This window comes from Syngnathus scovelli, chromosome 21 (assembly GCF_024217435.2).
Source record: "Syngnathus scovelli strain Florida chromosome 21, RoL_Ssco_1.2, whole genome shotgun sequence".
Lineage (NCBI taxonomy): Eukaryota > Metazoa > Chordata > Actinopteri > Syngnathiformes > Syngnathidae > Syngnathus > Syngnathus scovelli.
The window spans coordinates 6470573-6488640 of record NC_090867.1 but is presented as its reverse complement, the minus strand read 5'-3'; the positions used below and the strand labels follow the sequence as shown (position 1 = coordinate 6488640).

At 47.0% G+C, this 18068-nt stretch overlaps 1 protein-coding gene across 29 annotated transcripts in view; it reads left to right on the top strand.

The window, feature by feature from the left end:
• The window catches only part of LOC125991743 (ankyrin-3), a 40258-nt gene that overhangs the window by 15351 nt on the left and 6839 nt on the right, over positions 1-18068 (top strand). For 7 of the 29 annotated variants that reach the window (XM_049760091.2, XM_049760096.2, XM_049760094.2 and 4 more), the window contains 28 exons: positions 367-465; positions 698-994; positions 1089-1187; positions 1511-1708; positions 1775-1873; positions 1945-2043; positions 2141-2239; positions 2331-2426; positions 2615-2687; positions 2839-2898; positions 3526-3561; positions 4499-4622; positions 5592-5694; positions 5818-5859; positions 6005-6111; positions 6214-6246; positions 6617-6841; positions 7260-7358; positions 8321-8475; positions 8536-8747; positions 8819-9026; positions 9093-9189; positions 9256-9484; positions 9552-9677; positions 9852-9974; positions 10440-10466; positions 10733-10814; positions 11742-17531. In XM_049760091.2, coding sequence (XP_049616048.1) covers positions 367-465; positions 698-994; positions 1089-1187; positions 1511-1708; positions 1775-1873; positions 1945-2043; positions 2141-2239; positions 2331-2426; positions 2615-2687; positions 2839-2898; positions 3526-3561; positions 4499-4622; positions 5592-5694; positions 5818-5859; positions 6005-6111; positions 6214-6246; positions 6617-6841; positions 7260-7358; positions 8321-8475; positions 8536-8747; positions 8819-9026; positions 9093-9189; positions 9256-9484; positions 9552-9677; positions 9852-9974; positions 10440-10466; positions 10733-10814; positions 11742-17531 — 9037 coding nt within the window. The other 22 variants (XM_068649527.1, XM_068649526.1, XM_049760101.2 and 19 more) reach the window with 19 other exon arrangements.

The window sequence follows — 18068 nt, the reverse complement described above, 5'->3', positions numbered from 1 at the left end:
CTGCTTGTTTGAGTAGATTAATTCCATGTGTTTTCCTCTCATCCGGGCAAGTTAACACCGTAAACTTCCTGATGAGGTTCTTGTGCCAGGAGGGCAAAAAAAAAAAAGGAGGAATGGGGGGGGAAGAGAGTGAACAAGTCAAAGAGGGGGGGAAAAAGTGGTGCAGTTAGCTCATCAACCTCAAGTATTTGCTCGCCCACGCCGTCTGTGGCCGGGTTACCGGGGCGACGAGCGTTATGGGACGTCATTATAGAAAGAAATTTGGGAGCGCTTCATTTCTTCACCTTTGTGTCTGGTGGAGATTTAGCAGCTGGGTGAAGTCGTATTTTATTTAGTAATGTCTTTTTTTTTTTTTTTTTTTTCTAGAGAGGGGAGACTGCGCTTCACATGGCTGCAAGGGCGGGACAATCCAACGTGGTGCGCTATTTGGTCCAGAACGGCGCACGAGTCGATGCCAAGGCCAAGGTAGTGTGTGTGTGTGTGTGTGTGTGTGTGTGTGTGTGGGCGTGTGGTCGCGTGACATTTATGTGTCATGTAAATACAGTTTGTGGGTGATAAATGCCTTGCAGATGTTTATTTTAAAGCCGTGTCAAAAGGGCTTAGCATAGCCGCCTCGCAGTCAAGAGGTTCTGGGTTTGAAACTCGGCTCAGGCGCAGAAATTGGTGACGTCACCATCGGTCTGATTTTTCTGGGCAGGACGAGCAGACGCCGCTTCACATCACGAGTCGTCTGGGCAAGCTGGACATCGTCCAACTGCTGCTCGCCAACGGGGCGTCGCCCGACACCACCACCAGCTCCGGGTACACGCCCCTCCACCTGGCCGCCCGGGAGGGTCACCGAGAGGTGGCGGCCACGCTGCTGGACCAAGGAGCCAGTCTGGGCATCACTACAAAGAAGGGCTTCACTCCGCTGCACGTGGCGGCAAAATATGGCAAGCTGGAGGTGGCCAACCTCCTGCTTCAAAAGAACGCCGCGGCGGACGCCTCAGGCAAGGTGTGACCCCCCCCACCCCCCACCCCCCCTCATTTGGCCTCACCCGGGTGTCATAATTTATCTCTAACCCACCACTAATAACTGTTATGTCCAGAGTGGACTAACTCCACTGCATGTGGCTGCGCACTACGATAACCAGAAGGTGGCGCTGCTGTTGCTCAAGCAGGGAGCTTCACCGCATGCCTCAGCCAAGGTGAGAGAAAATTCATCTAAAAATGCTTCGTCGATGAGTGTGATGGTCTGAAAATCCAATTTGTTAAAATTCGGTCCAGATTTTAAACACAGATACTAAATTTCCTTTGGCACACTACTGCCATCTAGAGGTCTGGAGGGAAAACTATTTAATTGCCTATTTAATTTATTTAATTTAACTATTTAATTTAATTAAAAAGTATTGAATTGCCATTTAAATACAGAAAGTGAGGATAAGCGGATGATTTAAATCGCTTCAAAATAAATCATCCTGCAATTAACGGAACAAAGTTAGCATGTTGAAATTGTACGCTTGCGGCCCAGAACGGCTACACGCCACTGCACATTGCTTCTAAGAAGAACCAGCTGGAGATCGCCACCACGCTACTAGAGTACGGCGCGTCCACCAACAGCGTGACGCGGCAGGGCATCACACCGCTGCACCTAGCCTCGCAGGAGGGCAACGTGGACGTCGTGACGCTTCTACTGGCGCGGGACGCTTCGGTCAACGCCGGCAACAAGGTTCGACTTCAACAATAGACCTAAAAAATAAAATCATAAACTTAATTCATCATCGTTGGTGTTTAGTACGGCTTGACCCCGCTCCACCTGGCTGCCCAGGAGGATAAAGTCAACGTGGCTGAGGTTTTGGTCAACCATGGCGCCACCATAGACCCCGAGACCAAGGTGACCCCACTACCATCTTGAATTGAAATATTTTTGGCTGCATTTGAACAATTTTCTTTCTCTGTCCTCAGTTGGGTTACACTCCCCTCCACGTGGCCTGTCACTACGGCAACGTAAAGATGGTCCACTTCCTGTTGAAAAACCAGGCCAAGGTCAACGGTAAAACCAAGGTAATTTATTGGACTGGCCGGCTGCCTGGACGGACTTTTATGTGATTATTTTCATCCAGCACAGTATGTGATTAATTTCTTTCTGGGCGTCCCACAGAACGGCTATACTGCACTTCATCAAGCCGCCCAGCAGGGACACACACACATTATCAATCTGCTGCTGCATCATGAAGCGTCGCCCAATGAGCTCACCACGGTCAACACACACATACACACACTCTATATACGAGGGTTAATAGGTCGAATAACCAGGTGGGATTTTTTTTTTTTTTTTGCTTTTTATGCAGAATGGGAATAGCGCTCTGTCCATTGCCAGAAGGTTGGGCTACATCTCCGTGGTGGACACCCTGAAAGTGGTCACAGAGGAAACGCTGACCACGCAGGTACGCATTTTCTTTTCCACTTCCTGAAGGTGTCCCTATACTTTTGTCCATACCCCAACCAGACTGTTTTTGCTGGCTCGCCATGCACAGAAGTTGATAATTGACTATTTTGTTTGGATAAGAGAAGGACACACGTGGTCACAGAGCGTCCATGTTCAGCGTGACATCTGGAATGTTTTGTGTCGCAGACGGTCACCGAGAAGCACAAGATGAACGTTCCAGAGACCATGAACGAGGTGCTGGACATGTCAGACGATGACGGTAAGGGCTTCTCTTGCTCTGTATTGTTTATAAAACGTTCTGTTATAGTCCCGCTCTCTCTCATATTTCATTTTACGCCGTCATAAATTGTTTTCCTTGACTTCATTTGCATATTTCTTCTTTAACGCTTGCCTCCATCCCCATCACACAGCCTGTAAGGCCAATGCTCCCGAAATGATCACAGAGGACTATTTGTCCGATGTTGATGAAGGTACCTGTCATCTTTTCATCCTTTTTTTTTTTTTTTTATTGTCTATTATCATCCTCATCTCATTTACTGCTTCATTTTACATTTATGCAAATGGTTCTTTAAGTCTCTGCCAAATAATACGGGACGTGCCCGAACACCAACCCCGGTTGTCACGGTAACCAGCAATTTCAACCAAAGTGTGAGAAGTGGCTATTGAGTGTGCTATAATTGTTTTTCCTGTCTATTATGTGACAAAAAAAAAAATATCAGAGCCCTTTTGTCACGATCTCTTTGCTGTTCAGCTATCTCACCCTTTCTCGCCGGGGTGGCAAAATATAGCGAGTCAGCCTTTTCTCTCTGTTGCCATGGATACAGTGCGCACGGGGTGTTTGCACGGAGTGGGTGCTCGTGTTTTAAACACACACACACACTTGATCTATTGTTAGTGTCACTTTACACAATCGGGCCAGAGCAAACATAGATGTTTCCTGTGTGTGTGTGGACCCCCAATCAACCCAAAAGTGTGATACTGTAAAAAAAACTGACAGACTAGGAATGAAAGACTTTTATTTCTATTTAATGAGGTGACGTCACGGAATGACAAAGCCGAGCTCTTCAAATGGCGTGTTTGTTCTTTTGTTCAAACAGAGATGGATTGCGAAAGCATCTGCATCAGCTATTCGTGTAAGTCTGAAAACTGAAACAGCGGGTTACGTTGCAAGGACTAACTTCAAATAACCATAATGTCGTGTGTGAGCAAATTTTTTTTCATGTCTAAATTTGGCTCGTGTGTAACTGTATGCACACACGGGCTTACGCAAGCATACATAGCGGTCGTGAATAACACACACACAACTAAAACACACACAGCGTTATGTAAACTGTTGGTGTCAGCCTGCCACTGATGTTTTTTTTTTTAAATAAATTGACACTCTTAAAGGTAAAGAAACTATATTTTATTTAAAAGATGACAGCACGTCACATGCTTCTTTACTTACCTAATAATTTGCCAAGTTTGCGTGTGTGTAAATACAGCCTCAACTTAATTCATTTAGTTAGTTACAGGCAGACGCCGGCTTAATCAAGTTAGACAACTTGAGTGTGAGTCACACCCTGCTTGCTATTTGTGTCCTGCACGCACACACAGAGTGGATTATCCTGGAGCAGGGGCGGGTAGGCGACAGAAAGCGGATCTGTTTTGATCGAGAGACAGTGTGAGGGAACCCCCCCCACCTCCTAAAAAAAAAAAAAAGAAAAGTTGGAGGAAAAAAAAGCGCTTTTGAGACAGAGGTGAGTCACGGTGGATCCCAAAGAGAAAAGCTTGGAATGTCACTAGAAGGGGTCTGTGAAAGTTTAGGGAGGGGGGGAGGGTGACAGGCTGCTGGAATGCCGTTCCCCCCCCTCTTTCATTCTCCTTCGCCGGCCCGCGTGCACTTGCTTCCTTCTCCGCTTTTCCAACTCGGCAACAAGTGCAATTCTAACGGTCTCTTTTGAATTTTTGCAATACGCCTTGACTGATGTTTGCTGTTTGGTTGCCGTGACGATGTGGACTTCTTCAGGTCTTGAGCATGTGCTTCTTTTCTACATAGTCCTCATTTTTTTTTGTTTTTGGGGACCCCAGGCGACGACGCCATGACGGGGGATACGGATAAATACCTGGCGCCGCAGGACCTTCGGGAGCTTGGCGACGACTCGCTGCCTCAGGAGGGTTACATGGGATTCAGCGTGGGCGCACGCTCGCAGAGGTGAGACCCCCCCCCTCCCCAATTTCTATCGAAATTTCAAAGGTCAAATGTATTTCTCTGCAAAAAATATTGACACTGATGCAACATGGAATCAACAATTGGGAGGGGTCGCTGGAATGGTGCGTCACCGAATGTCTGAACAGTGACATACTTCTTTTCCTCAGGAAATTGGAAACATGAGGAAAATACCGTCGAATAGAAACATGAGAAATATCGACGACTTCACTCGAAGCGCTTATTGATTTTTCGGGGGGGAAATTTGCCCGTTCCGGAACACAGCGCGAGCGTGTGTGACCTCATCCTAATCCATCCTGCTTTTGTGGCTCATGATTTTGTGTTCTCTCCTTCATGTACGCTCGATGCGTGTTAGTCCTAAAGTCAGGTAAGGCTGATGGCATGCTGCTGAAGCCCCGCCAACCCCCCCCCCTTTCTAACCCCTCTAGTTTAGCTAGTCCTAACTTCCTAGTTGATGTTTTCTAGCCCTGTTGGTGTTGATGGTGTTGTGATTTTTGTCTTTTTTTTTTTTCCTCCATCGAGCTTCCGGGGACCCGAACCTGTTTTCCCGGTTGTTTTCCTTTTACTTTCTGTAATTTCTGTAAGTTTTGAGAAAATCAAGAGCAACGGAATATGACGTCCCTCATCTGCTTCTCTTTCATACACTGCATCACTTCATTCAAGCGCTGGCATCGAGGACAATTGATCAGACAAGTAGCTCTTTGTGGTTTTGGTAGAAAGGGTGGGGGGGCGGCCGTTAATTGTTCTTTTATTCAAATGTGTAGTTTCTGTCCGAAGCACTCCAATGGATGAAAATGTTTTGATGGTTCTGGTTCCTGGAAGCTGCATGCATTTAATGTGATTATTTCCCCCCCCCCCCTTTCTGTTCACTTTCACTCCCTTCCCCTCTTACTCACCTGCTCCTCCCTCATCATTCCGCCCGTTGTCTCTGTAACCTCCGACCCCGCGCCCAAGCCTGCGTTCCTTCAGTTCTGACAGGTCCAACGCGCTCAACCGCAGCTCCTTCACGAGGGACAGCATGATGATTGAAGAGATGTTGGCGCCCAGTAAAGAAATGGTATGTACTTTTATCAGCTTCTTCATATTTATTGAGGAGGTGGGGGGGGGGGGGACACAAAACTAGGGCCGACTCAAATTTGCATGGTGAAGGACTAACTTATCTGCTTCCACGCTGCCGCAGATGCTCTGTAAGGAAAAATCGTTCATTGTAGAACACAACAAGGTAGATGTCAACATGTGCTTTTTGCATGACATCAAAAATGTTCAAATCATAACAAGCCATTCGTTAAAAGACTTTTTGGGCACTTTCATCTTTTCACGTCGGCGATTCTTTCTCCGACGTAACGTTTATCGTGTGATCTGGGCAGCGCTTGGCGATGGCTAAAGACTGCGACAACGACTCGCTGAAGAGATACAGCTGGACGCCGGACGCCATGGACAACGTTAATCTAGTCTCCTCGCCGGTCCACTCCGGGTAAGCGAGCAATTACGATGTTCAACCCTTTTCGAAATGATCAAATGTCAAAATGACGTCACTCGTTTGTGTGACGGAGCTCTGTTGTCGTCCATCCCGCAGTTTTTCCTCCCCGCTCCCGCAATACGACAGCAGGTGACGACTAACCGGCTGTGATTGATTGATTGATTGGATTTGTCCCCGTTGTTGTCGGCCGCCGCCACGCGAGCCGGATTGTGTCGTTTCCGCTCACGCACCACCCCCATCCGCCGCACTCTCCTCACCCCCTCCCTCCCTTTTGTCCACTCACAGCAGCTGCTGTTTGTTCTCCTCCTACGTCACACGTGTCCTTCCAGATTTGTGGTGGAGTTTTTGTCGTGTTTGAAGGACAGATCCCAAGTGCTCTTTGTATTCACGTTAATAACACCACACACTGAGTGATTTTTTTTTTTGCCACTAATAACACCGCAGCGCCCCAAGAATGAGCTTCATTTCCTGTTGTATTCATCGTCCTCCTCTTCTTCAGGTTCCTGGTGAGCTTCATGGTGGACGCCCGCGGCGGATCCATGCGAGGCAGCCGCCACAACGGAATGCGCATCATCATCCCGCCCAGGAAGTGCACGGCGCCCACACGGATCACCTGCCGCTTGGTGAAGCGGCACAAGCTAGCGTCGCCGCCCCCCATGGTGGAGGGGGAAGGTCTAGCTAGCCGGCTGGTGGAGGTGGGCCCGGCAGGAGCGCACTTCCTGGGGTGAGACTTCCCGATATTTTTGTTTCTTTTTGCTAAGCGGCTTTTGCGCACTTTGCTTTGATGACATCTTCCCTCTGCTTCCTGCCCGCCGCCATTTCCCACCATTTGCGTGTCTGTGTTTGTCTCCAAAATTTTGAAGACAGACTTGCCCTCAGAAAAAAAAAAAGAGTCAAAGCCCATTTCGTGCATTTCTTATTTTAAAATCCAGTAAAAAAAAAAAAGCTTAACTCAAACGTGTGACAAAGCAGCACCACCTTCCCATTTCCTCCTCACTTTGAACATCTGCTGGAATTTTGCGCAACCAACGTGCAAAAATCTCCCACCCATCAAAGTGACATCTCATTAACGTCTCCGTTCATTGACCTCACCCGAATTGTGTTGCGTGTGTGTGTGTTTTGTGTGTTTGTGTATGACGCAGTAAGCTCCATCTCCCCAGAATGCCGCCAGCTCTTAATGAAGGCGAGAGCCTCGTTAGCGCAGTGCTGCAACTGGGACCCAGAGGAACTAGATTTGTTGGGTAGGAACATGGAAAAAGAAAGAAAAAAAAAAACATAGCATCCCGATAATTCTCCGCTCTTCCCCACGCCCGCCCCCGCCACCCCAGTCCCGACACAGCAGGCTGATACCTCATGATTGTTTCACATTATCTCATTATTTGAATTTCAGTTCAAACATCGAGTCAGCGTGTAGTTTTGGGAAGAATTCGAGCACGAAATATAAAGAAGAGAGAAGGTGAAATTCAGTTCAACTTATTTTTAAATGATCGTTAAGAAAAAAAAAAACCCCGTCACATACACCTCTTATAAAAATCGTTCTTTTCGTTCTTCCTAAAACTACATCTTGGAATCCATCAAATTACTTTGACTACTTTCATTTCCAGGTCATTGGTTTTTTTTTGGCGAGGCCTGTGACATCACAGACTGGCTTGTTTTGGGCTGGACTGCTTTTTTTTTTTTTTGGCATGTCACTTTTGATGAATGTAAAGTAGGCAGTGTCCATTTTCTGTATGGACTGAAATTGGGATTGTGAAGGCGTAGCTGTCGGATAAATTACATTGAAACTCTTGGGATGGTTTTCCAAAAAGAAAAAACCGAGACTGGGTCACGTAAAGTCAATAATGTCATCCTTTGTAGCCTCCAGTGGCCACTCTGCTCTTCTGTTTCTCGCCGTGAAGTTGTCGTCTTGTGGTTTCATGCTTGTCTTGTGTTGTGCGACCATGCTTTGCTTCTCCAAGGTTTACCTCCTCGACCTTCCTTATCTCAATGTGCCATTGAACAAATGAAAAGCCTCGTTTCTGCCAAGCGGATTTTAAAATGCTGTAGAGCTTGGTGGAAACGTGGCTTGAACACCCGGCAGAACCCGTATCCATTCACACGTTCACTTTTTGTGCTTCTCTAGTCTGTGTAGATGGTAGAGCAACAACTTTGAGATCTTCCTTGAACGTCGCTTGAGTCAATATGCGATTCGTTTCCCTACCAGGCCGGTGATCGTGGAGATCCCCCATTTTGGTTCCATGCGAGGACAAGAGCGAGAACTGATCCTTCTGCGAAGCGAGAACGGAGAAACCTGGAAGGAGCATCTGTACGACTGCAAGACCGAGGAGCTCCGCCAGCTCCTCAACGGAATGGATGAAGGTAAAAGACCTCAGGATTTCTAAATGTCACTTCTTGTAACATCATTGGATGTTCTTCTAGAACTGGACAATGCAGAGGAGTTGCAAAGGAAGAGGATCTGCCGCATCATCACCAAAGATTTCCCACAGTACTTTGCCGTGGTGTCCCGCATCAGACAGGAAACGCATCAGATGGGACCCGAGGGCGGGACTGTGTGCAGCCGGAGCGTCCCATTGGTTCAGGCCTCCTTCCCCGAGGGGGCGCTTACCAAAAAGATCAAAGTTGGCCTTCAGGTAAGTCTCACACATTAAAGGCCTTCAGATTTTCCGTGAAATAAATCCCCTGATCCTTTCTGGATTCTCAGGCTCAGCCGGTACCCGACGAAACTGTGAAGAAGATCCTCGGCAACCGTGCCACCTTCAGCCCCATCGTGACGGTGGAGCCCAGACGGAGGAAGTTCCACAAGCCCATCACCATGACCATCCCAGTCCCGCCGCTTTCGGGCGAGGGCCTTTCCAACGGCTACAAAGGAGACTGCACACCATGCCTCCGCCTTCTCTGCAGCATCACAGGTGAAGTGGTTTTTGGAGTTTTTTTGGGAAGATACCAGAACCCAAGACTCAATCCTTCTCTTGTAGGTGGAACGTCGCCAGCACAGTGGGAAGACATCACCGGCACGACTCCCCTCACCTTTGTCAACGACTGCGTGTCTTTCACAACCAACGTTTCAGCACGGTGAGAACCCGGACCGGGCTTCTTCTCGCATATATTTCCATTCGCTTATCGGGTGGTTCTGAACAGGTTCTGGCTGGCTGACTGCCACCAAATCCCAGAGACAGTTGGCTTGGCCTCGCAGTTATACCGGGAGCTAATCTGCGTGCCCTACATGGCCAAGTTTGTTGTCTTTGCCAAAATGAACGACCCGGTGGAGTCCAGGCTCAGGTGCTTCTGTATGACCGACGACAAAGTGGACAAGACCCTGGAGCAGCAGGAGAACTTTGAGGAGGTGGCCAGGAGCAAAGACATTGAGGTGACTATTCTTAAGGATCCTTGTGTATTTGAATCTTTTATAAACTTCCGGTTCTGGGTGTGTTCAGGTCCTGGAGGGTCGGCCCATTTATGTGGATTGCTACGGAAACTTGACTCCTCTGACCAAAAGCGGTCAGCAGTTAGTTCTCAACTTCTACGCTTTCAAAGAAAACCGCTTGCCGTTCTGCGTCAAGGTACCACAAATGCACACTACTACTTTAAAAAAAAAAATGGCCGCCGTTCACAGGCATCGATTGACCCGATGTGTACAATCTATCCTATTTCCCGCTTGGTTAAACATTTCGTGTTCATTGCTTAATTAGGACACACAAAGCAGGGCATAAAAAAAATGTCCTCCCTGGCCGCAGGTTCGAGACCCCAGCCAGGAGCCGTGCGGCCGTCTCACCTTTCTCAAAGAGTGTAAGAGCACAAAAGGCATGCCGCAAACGGCAGTGTGCAACTTGAACATCACGTTACCCGCCACCAGAAAGGTAAGACCAAGTCATCATTTTTGTCTTCTCACTTCCATGAGCATCTTCACCGTCAGGGAAGTAGCGGTGGCGCTAGGGTAAAAAAAAAAAATCCAAGGTCCAAAAGTGTGTCTTTTATCTGTTTAAGGCTTCTCTTAATGTTTCTCGGTTCTTTATTGTACGCCGTGGTTGCTTCTCATTGGCTGTTTTCTTTTCTTTTGGATTTTTTTTTAAAGACTTTTCATTTGGCTGGCTTGACTCGATTGATGTTCTCGCAATTTCTCATGGCGCTTTTTGATTTATTGTCGTTTTTTTTTTTGTTGCATTTGCCCACGGTGGCTTCTGGAGCTTCTGTAAATCACTCTTTTTTTTTTTTTTTTCCACACGCTGATGTTTTCCTCCTCCCTTCCTGCTTTTCCATTATGTTACTCGTCTCCCTTGCCCCGCCCCCCGCCGCCCGTTTCTGCAATGCATCTTGGGAACCAGGAAATGGAGTCAGATGGCGAGGATGAGGTAAACTACACCCCCCCTTCCCCCCCCCCACCCCACCATGCTCTGCTTAGCATAGGCTTACTCTCGCCCGCTAGCCCCAAGGGAAATGTAATACTTTCCCTTGTACCAAATGCTGACTTTTGCATGATAATTTTAAATCCAATGTAATAAAATGACGTAATTGGTTCCACGTTCAAATTGTTTCATCCCAAAAATCAATCTGTAAATAGTCAGGACAAAGTTGCGTTCACCTGATAGCCAACTTGTGTTATTTGCTATTGTTGCAGACTGAAAAGCCCGAGCGACGTCATACCTTTGCCTCACTAGCCTTGCGTAAGCGCTACAGCTATCTGGCCGAGCCTGCACTGAGTGAGTTTTGTCATTTTCACTAACCCAAATTTTTAAAAATCCATATGTCCGAGGCGTTGTAGTAAAGTTTCTCTTCTTGACACAACATGCACTGTCCACATGCTTGTTTACGACATGGTACATTTTTTTTTTTTGCATGTTTTTGGAATTGTTGTGCAGTGCTTGTGAGTTCTTCCGGCTTTTGGTTGTTCTTTCTTTGACTCTCTCATTGTCGACAAGGGTGGTCAAAGAAACGTGCTTTACTTTTTCGTTTGTCCCATTTTGAAGCTTTTTATGGTTTTTGTGGGTGAGCCATGCATGTGAGGAGGGTTCTTGAGTTTGGCTGGTTTGGCTTGTCACCATCTTTTTATTGACTGTGCATGACAAAATGGACCAAACGTCAGTTTTGGAGGACATTTTGTCAGTTTAGGGGAGAAAAAAAAAAAAAAGGCAAAGGGTTTGTCTGACCTGTCGTTAAAGGAAATTTGTGTATCGGTTGGGACCAAACAGATAAAAGGCACTTTTAAAGTGGTTTGAAATTAGACGCAGAATCCATACGCTGAACATCTCATGTCGGAAAAGAGGAGCTGCTTTTGAAGTCATCCCTGCCATCTTTCCGTTGCCAATTCAGTGCCACTGTTGTTGTTATTTTTTTACTTTGCTGCTTTGTTGGGCTTGGATTTCAATCATCCATTTTGTTGTCAGTGTTTGAGAGATCAACATCTGAAAAGAGTTTTGAATGAAATCCGTCAATTCCTAAATATCTTCATGAAACTGCTGTTTGTTGTTCCTTTAATAACAGAACTGCTTCACTGACCAACTCTCCCTCCTCTGATTTCTTCTTCTTCTTCCTCCGCATCTTCTTATCTTTTCCCATTTTTCTTGGTTACTCCACATCCTTTTTGATTTCTTTTCCCATTATTTCTCCATCATTAAATTCCGCTGAAGAAACAGCAGTTGAGAGAAGCACACCAGCCGCAAGAGCACTGCCTGCTGGTCACCCTCACAAACCTGTCTTTCCAACCAGACCTTACCCCCCATGGTCAACTGCTCCTCTTACCGCCTCTGGCCAAGCAAAACTCGGCGGAATGGGCGGTTCCGTCGTCGCTGCCGATTCACCAGCCAACTCAGCAGCTGCTTCTCCATTGAAATCATCATGGCCCTTCTCCCCAACACCTGCATGTTCTCCAATTGGAGCCAGCATGGGAGCTCCATTGCAAGCAACCAACCTACCATCCCACGACATCCTCCCTTCGTCCCCTGTGAGGTCTTACAGGACTATACCATCGCCCATTAAAACTGTTATCCAGCAGGGTCAGTATCCTGTCCAGGCTTCCCAAGCTTTTGTTTCTTCTGGAAGTCCATTAAAATCTGCAACAGAACCTGCTTCTATCAAAAGTCCTTACACGTCAAGAACCTCCCCAGTTCACACCATACCCAACGGTTACGTACCGGCCAAGTCCACAACCACTCCCGTCTCACCAAAGAAACCGTACAGCATCTACAGTTCGAGTATGCCTTTTAAAATCGACACAGCAAGTCCTGCCTCTGCTAAAAACCTCTCCACCCTGTCCTCTTTGAAAACCTCTTCTGATTCAGCCCTGTCAACACGAGGAGGGAAAACCTCTTTGTCATCGATGTCCTCGACCGGAAAGACAACCATTGCATCGTCGGAATTGTCCATGGTGAATGGGAACGTTTCACCTGTCAAATATGCCTCGTCCTCATCTACGCCCTCCTCACCTTCTTCTCGACTCCTATCGGAGAGAAGCCTCCAAGAAAGGATTCAAGCCACCACCCAGGCAGCCACGTCTGGCATCAGCGCCGCCATTAATGAAGCCATCGACTCTTATTCCGCAACAGGCTATGGCACACTTAAATCACGGTCATCCCCTCTTCGATCTGCTCCAGCAAGTTCCGCTTACAGTTCTCTGAGATCTACCGCCGCCTCCTCAGTACCTGCAGTGACCTCAAACACAGTGACCGTACCTGTCTACTCATTAGTTAGCGTCATGCCAGAGACCCCCGTTAAACCAGGACCAGGCTCTCTCAAAATGGCGCTTCCCGATTCCCTTCGTACCTCCCCCTCTTCCTCCATGTCGTCGTGCGTTACAGCCTCCAAAATTAACTCCCAAATGAAATCTCCTCCCTACATCACCCCGCCCATCGTTCACACTGCCGCCACCTCCAACCAGGAGATACTTAAAGATGTAGCAGACATGAAAGAAGACCTGATGAGAATGACAGCCATCTTACAGACAGACACACAGACGGCTGCCAAAACGGTCCAAACGTCACGCATAAGCACTCCTCGTGAGACCAAGTTAGAGGACGATGAGCCGTACACGCTTGTTGAGAAAGTGAAGAAAGATTTAGTGAAGGTGAGCGAGATCCTACAAAAGGATATTGGGAATGAAAGTAAGGAGATTGTAGAGGATGGGTGGGAGGAGTTTTCTGTAGATGAGATCGAGGAGGCCCGAAGAAACGCTCTCTCTGACGAGAGCTCACGTCTACTCAAGCACCAGTCGAACAGTGACCTCGATTTAGCTAAAGTGGTCGACTACTTAACTAACACTATCGGGGCTAGCTCTCTCTCGAAAATGGCAGAGTTGAAGGGCAGGTACGAGGAGAGGGAAGGGGAAGAGAAACAAAAACGGATTCTGAAGCCTTCCATGACGATACAGGAGCACAAATTAAAAATGCCTCCGCCCGTGTCTGGCATGCTCAGGTCTCCGTCCGAGAAAGACCTAAGCAAACTAGCCGAGGCTTATCCAGGGGGTGACACCATTCTCGAATCCCCAGAGGAGCTGTCTCATGAGCAGGATAAGAGTCCGCTATCTGACAGCGGTTTTGAGACTAGAAGTGAAAAGACCCCCTCTGCTCCCCAGAGTGCTGAAAGTACAGAAGCCAAGCCTTTATTTACTGATGCTTCCATCCCTCCCAGTGTGTCTGAGACCAGGTTAGAGGATCTCTACGGTCAAAGCATCTCAGATGAGCCTTTCTTTGTTGAGGAGCCTATGTCTTCTCTTCCTTCTACTGAATCAGGGGCAGCTTCAGGAAGCTCAGTCACCCCCATCCAAATGACAGTTCCAGATGAGGACTCAATGAGCATGTGTCTTAAAGAAGAAACACATATTACCACGAAAACCAGAATGGTCTATCATAAACCCGACACCACAGAGGGGATTGAGGAAGGCATGTCAGTGCGAGACATCATGAAAGCCTTCCAGTCTGGTCGAGACCCGTCCAAGGAACTGGCGGGTCTGTTTGAGCATAAAGCTAACCAAGACTCGGTCAAAGGCGACGAGCTGTCGCCGAGATTTCTCGACAGGGACAATAAATCCAAACCCAAAGTCGAGCGGATAATTGAGGTACATATTGAGAAAGGTCACTCTACGTCCGAGCCCACAGAAGTTTATATCAGGGAAACGAAGAAACATCCTGAGCTTTACGTCTATAAAGGGGAGTCTATAAAGGAACTGCTTGATTATGATGAGAGCCAACAGGAAGAGGAGGAACTGATTGCGGAAGAATACCTGCCCCATTTTCTGGAAACATCTCGTGTTAATACACCAGTTTCGCAGGAGGAGGACAGTCGGCCGAGCTCTGCTCAACTCGTAGCTGATGATTCCTACAAAGCCCTAAAACTGCTGAGTCAGCATTCCATAGAATACTGTGACGATGAGCTATCAGAGGTCAGAGGCGAGTCCTACAGGTTTGCTGAAAAAATGCTCCATTCCGAAAAACTCGACTCATCCTCGACACGTCAACCAGACGATTCAGAAGATTCGGCAATGAAGACTGATAGGAACCAAACATCTGAGCAGCAAGACAGTCCTAAAAGGGAGTTTGTATCCAAGTCCTCAAAAGATGGCTCCCCGAAAGCAGGAACATTTATGCAAAGAGACGAATCACCCCAGTTTGATAAAGTTACAGTGCTTCATTATTCAACTGAACAAGGTAGCCCCAAACATGCAGTCTGGATGAGATTTACTGAGGATAAACATGACAGGAGCAGGGACAAGCTCCTCTATGAGGACAGGGTTGATCAAAGTGTAAAAGAAGCGGAAGAAAAACTCTGTGAGGTTTCCCAATTTTTCCGCGATAAAACGGAAAAGTTAAACGACGAACTTCAGTCACCTGAAAGAAAGCCCGTCCGACGAGAACTCAAAGAACCCAGGTCCTGGCCGAGCTCAGCATGCAGCAGCCCTCAAAAAACTAAGGCGGGGGATGAAGCGTTCAGTAAAACCAAAGTCGGAGATCCTTCCGTTACTAAAACATTTGGTCGGGTTTTACCTGAAAAGAAAAGTTCTAGCTTGCCAAGTAGTCCTCAGAAAAGCCAACAATCTAAGACCTGTGAGTCTGAGCCTTCCTCTCCTTCCCACATAAAATCAACATCCAAAGTTACTTCTGTGAGGATGAAGTTTGAATCGGAGTCTCAGAAACAATCCCAGTCTCGGCCAATCAAAACACCCCCTCCAGTTCAACCAAAACCTTCCGTAAAGAAATTACAGGAAAGCAAACTCCCAGTTTACCAGTTTTTTACAGATAAAAAAACATCCAAAGTTACTGAAACATCACAGGAGGAAAAAATCCAAAATAATAATGAAGACACAGCAGATAGCGCTTTGACGTCACCCAAGTCGCCAAAACTGTTTTCAAACAAAAATGTCCCAAATGTGTCACCACAAAAAACATTTTCGGAGATAAATAGCGACGCTAACAAAGTCACGACAGACGTTTCAAGAATAGATAGCGACGACGTAATAAATAAAAACTTAAGGAAAAAGTCCGATACTCAAATTCCTATAAGAGCCACATTGAATTCTAATGACAATGACCCGCCGAAGAAATATCCGGTAACAAAACCCTCACAGATTCCCACGTTATCTAAAAGTAAAACCCTCGGGGCAAGCGCCACCCAAACAAATGAAAATGTTACATTTGAAATCCTTGATAACGTCCCCAAAGATTCAAATTCGAATAACTTACTCTGTTCCAAAGACATTCTGGAAGAAGTCATAACACCTCCAGCTGCCGCAGCAACCAAAGAAAATTTCAAAGGTATGAAAAGGTTACCTGTTTATGTAAGTCTTCAGGTTGGCCGCCAGGCTGAAAGGGAGGCCAAAGGGGGGCTGCATGCTGCGAAACAAAAGTCAGTTTCTGGACTTGGTCCCCTCAGCCCAGATGATGACACCCTAGAACAGATATCCTTCATAGATAGCTCAGGGAAAAGCCCCGTTACGCCAGACACCCCCAGCTCTGAGGAGGTCAGCTATGACCTCACCGCCAAGACCCCTGATGGTTTTATGGAATTAATGCCAGATAAACCCAGCCCAATCATGGAGGTACCTGAAGAATTGGAACAAGATGATCAAGGAAAAGCCATCATCTCTTTTGAAAAGACCACACCTGAAATCCAAACTAGCATCAGTGCTGACTTAGCTAATGCTAACATGCAGGAAGCGCTAATGACTGATAACTATCCGAGATTAGAGAATAGCTCCATCCTTAATGGATATAATGAAAAAGCTGGACAGGAGACCTCCAAAGACAAAGGTGTTGCATACATTGAATTTCCTCCTCCACCTCCGTTGGACCTCTCAGAAACTTCTGATCCAGACAGAAAAGGTTCTTGCGCTTCGTCAGAAACTGAGACAGAAATGATGGAGGTGAATTTACAGGAAGAACAGGAGAAGATGCTGATTGAACCAATAATACGTATTCAGCCCCCCTCCCCAGTGCCGCCTGAGGTGGACGACAGTCAATCCAATGGTGACGATGACGCTGATGAAGAGTCAGTCTTTCACCCGATTCCCTCCAAGAAATTTACTTTCAAAGCTCCTCGGGAAGAGGACCAAAAGAGGAGGGAGAAGGAAAACCAGAAAAAACATGACAAAAACGGAAACAACAATGAACCTCTGCTTGGAATCAACGGTTCGAACGGTTTGAACGGTTCCAATGGTTCCAACGGCAATGGGGAGGACTATGAATGTGAACAAAACGGAAACGACCAGTCCATAACGGACTGTTCGCTAGCCACAACAGCTGAATTTTCTCACGACACCGACGCCACAGAGATAGACTCCCTAGATGGGTACGATCTTCAAGATGAGGACGATGGTATGTACGAACAAGCCGACTTGAAATCCTTAGCCGGTCTGGACAGCAGGCGAGATGTCTGGGCGACGGACTCTTTCAGGCCCTTAGACCGCTCTTTTCCTCAAACTAAACTCGAAGTTATTGAAGAGGAGAAAACCCCAGAAGAATGTCTGAAGGACCAGAAAGACATAGCATCAGATGGTGGGAATGATGTTCCAAAAGACAGCGTTGAAACGAATGGACAGAAACTTTCAGCTAAAGAGGGATTTTCAGATACATACTTTAGTTATAAGTTAGAAGAGGAGTTCAATTCACCTTTTAAGACTGTTGCGACCAAAGGGTTGGACTTTGACCCCTGGCCGAGTAAAGGCGCTGAAGAAGATATCGTCAACATGGAAGGAACGCAGGCCAGCAACGGTGAGCCAAAGCCTTTCGGACGAGCCGTCGACGAGCAATCTCAGGCCACCACGCCTGACAGCACCCCTGCTCGCACGCCGACGGACGATAGCACGCCGACGAGTGAGCCCAACCCTTTCCCGTTCCACGAGGGAAAGATGTTTGAGATGACGCGCAGTGGTGCGATTGACATGAGCAAGAGGGACATGGTGGAGGAGAGGCTCCAGTTTTTTCAAATTGGTGAGCATTCCTACGCCGCGGGCAAGTACAGGGTCAGGGACACCGAGGTAGACGACAGCGATCAAGACCCCATGTGTGTCCCTGTAGTTTTCCCTCAAGTCCCTGTACAGGCGACTACGGTCCCGTTAGAAATACCAAACGCCGCTGGCAGAGACACAACCACCAACACCAAATTCACCACATTCAGAACATCTGATAAAACGACTGAAAGTCATTTTGACTGTCCAAGCACTTTAGATGATTTTAATATCATAGCTTCAGGTTCAAATTCTGATCTTGTAAACTATGCAAATTGCTCGAATTATCTAACAGATTATTTTATAAATGACACAAGTCCTTTGGACAAACTTTTGGACACTTTCAAGGATTTGGGTAGTCCAAATTCTCCCTCTGCACAAGAAGTGACCGACCAACAAACACTAAACACCAGTAGCGACCCCCACCTTATTTAAGATCACAGATTGGCAGTTTTAGGTTTCTGGTATTGACATTACCCTTATTTATTCATTTTTACAAATGTAGCATTAAGAAGCACAG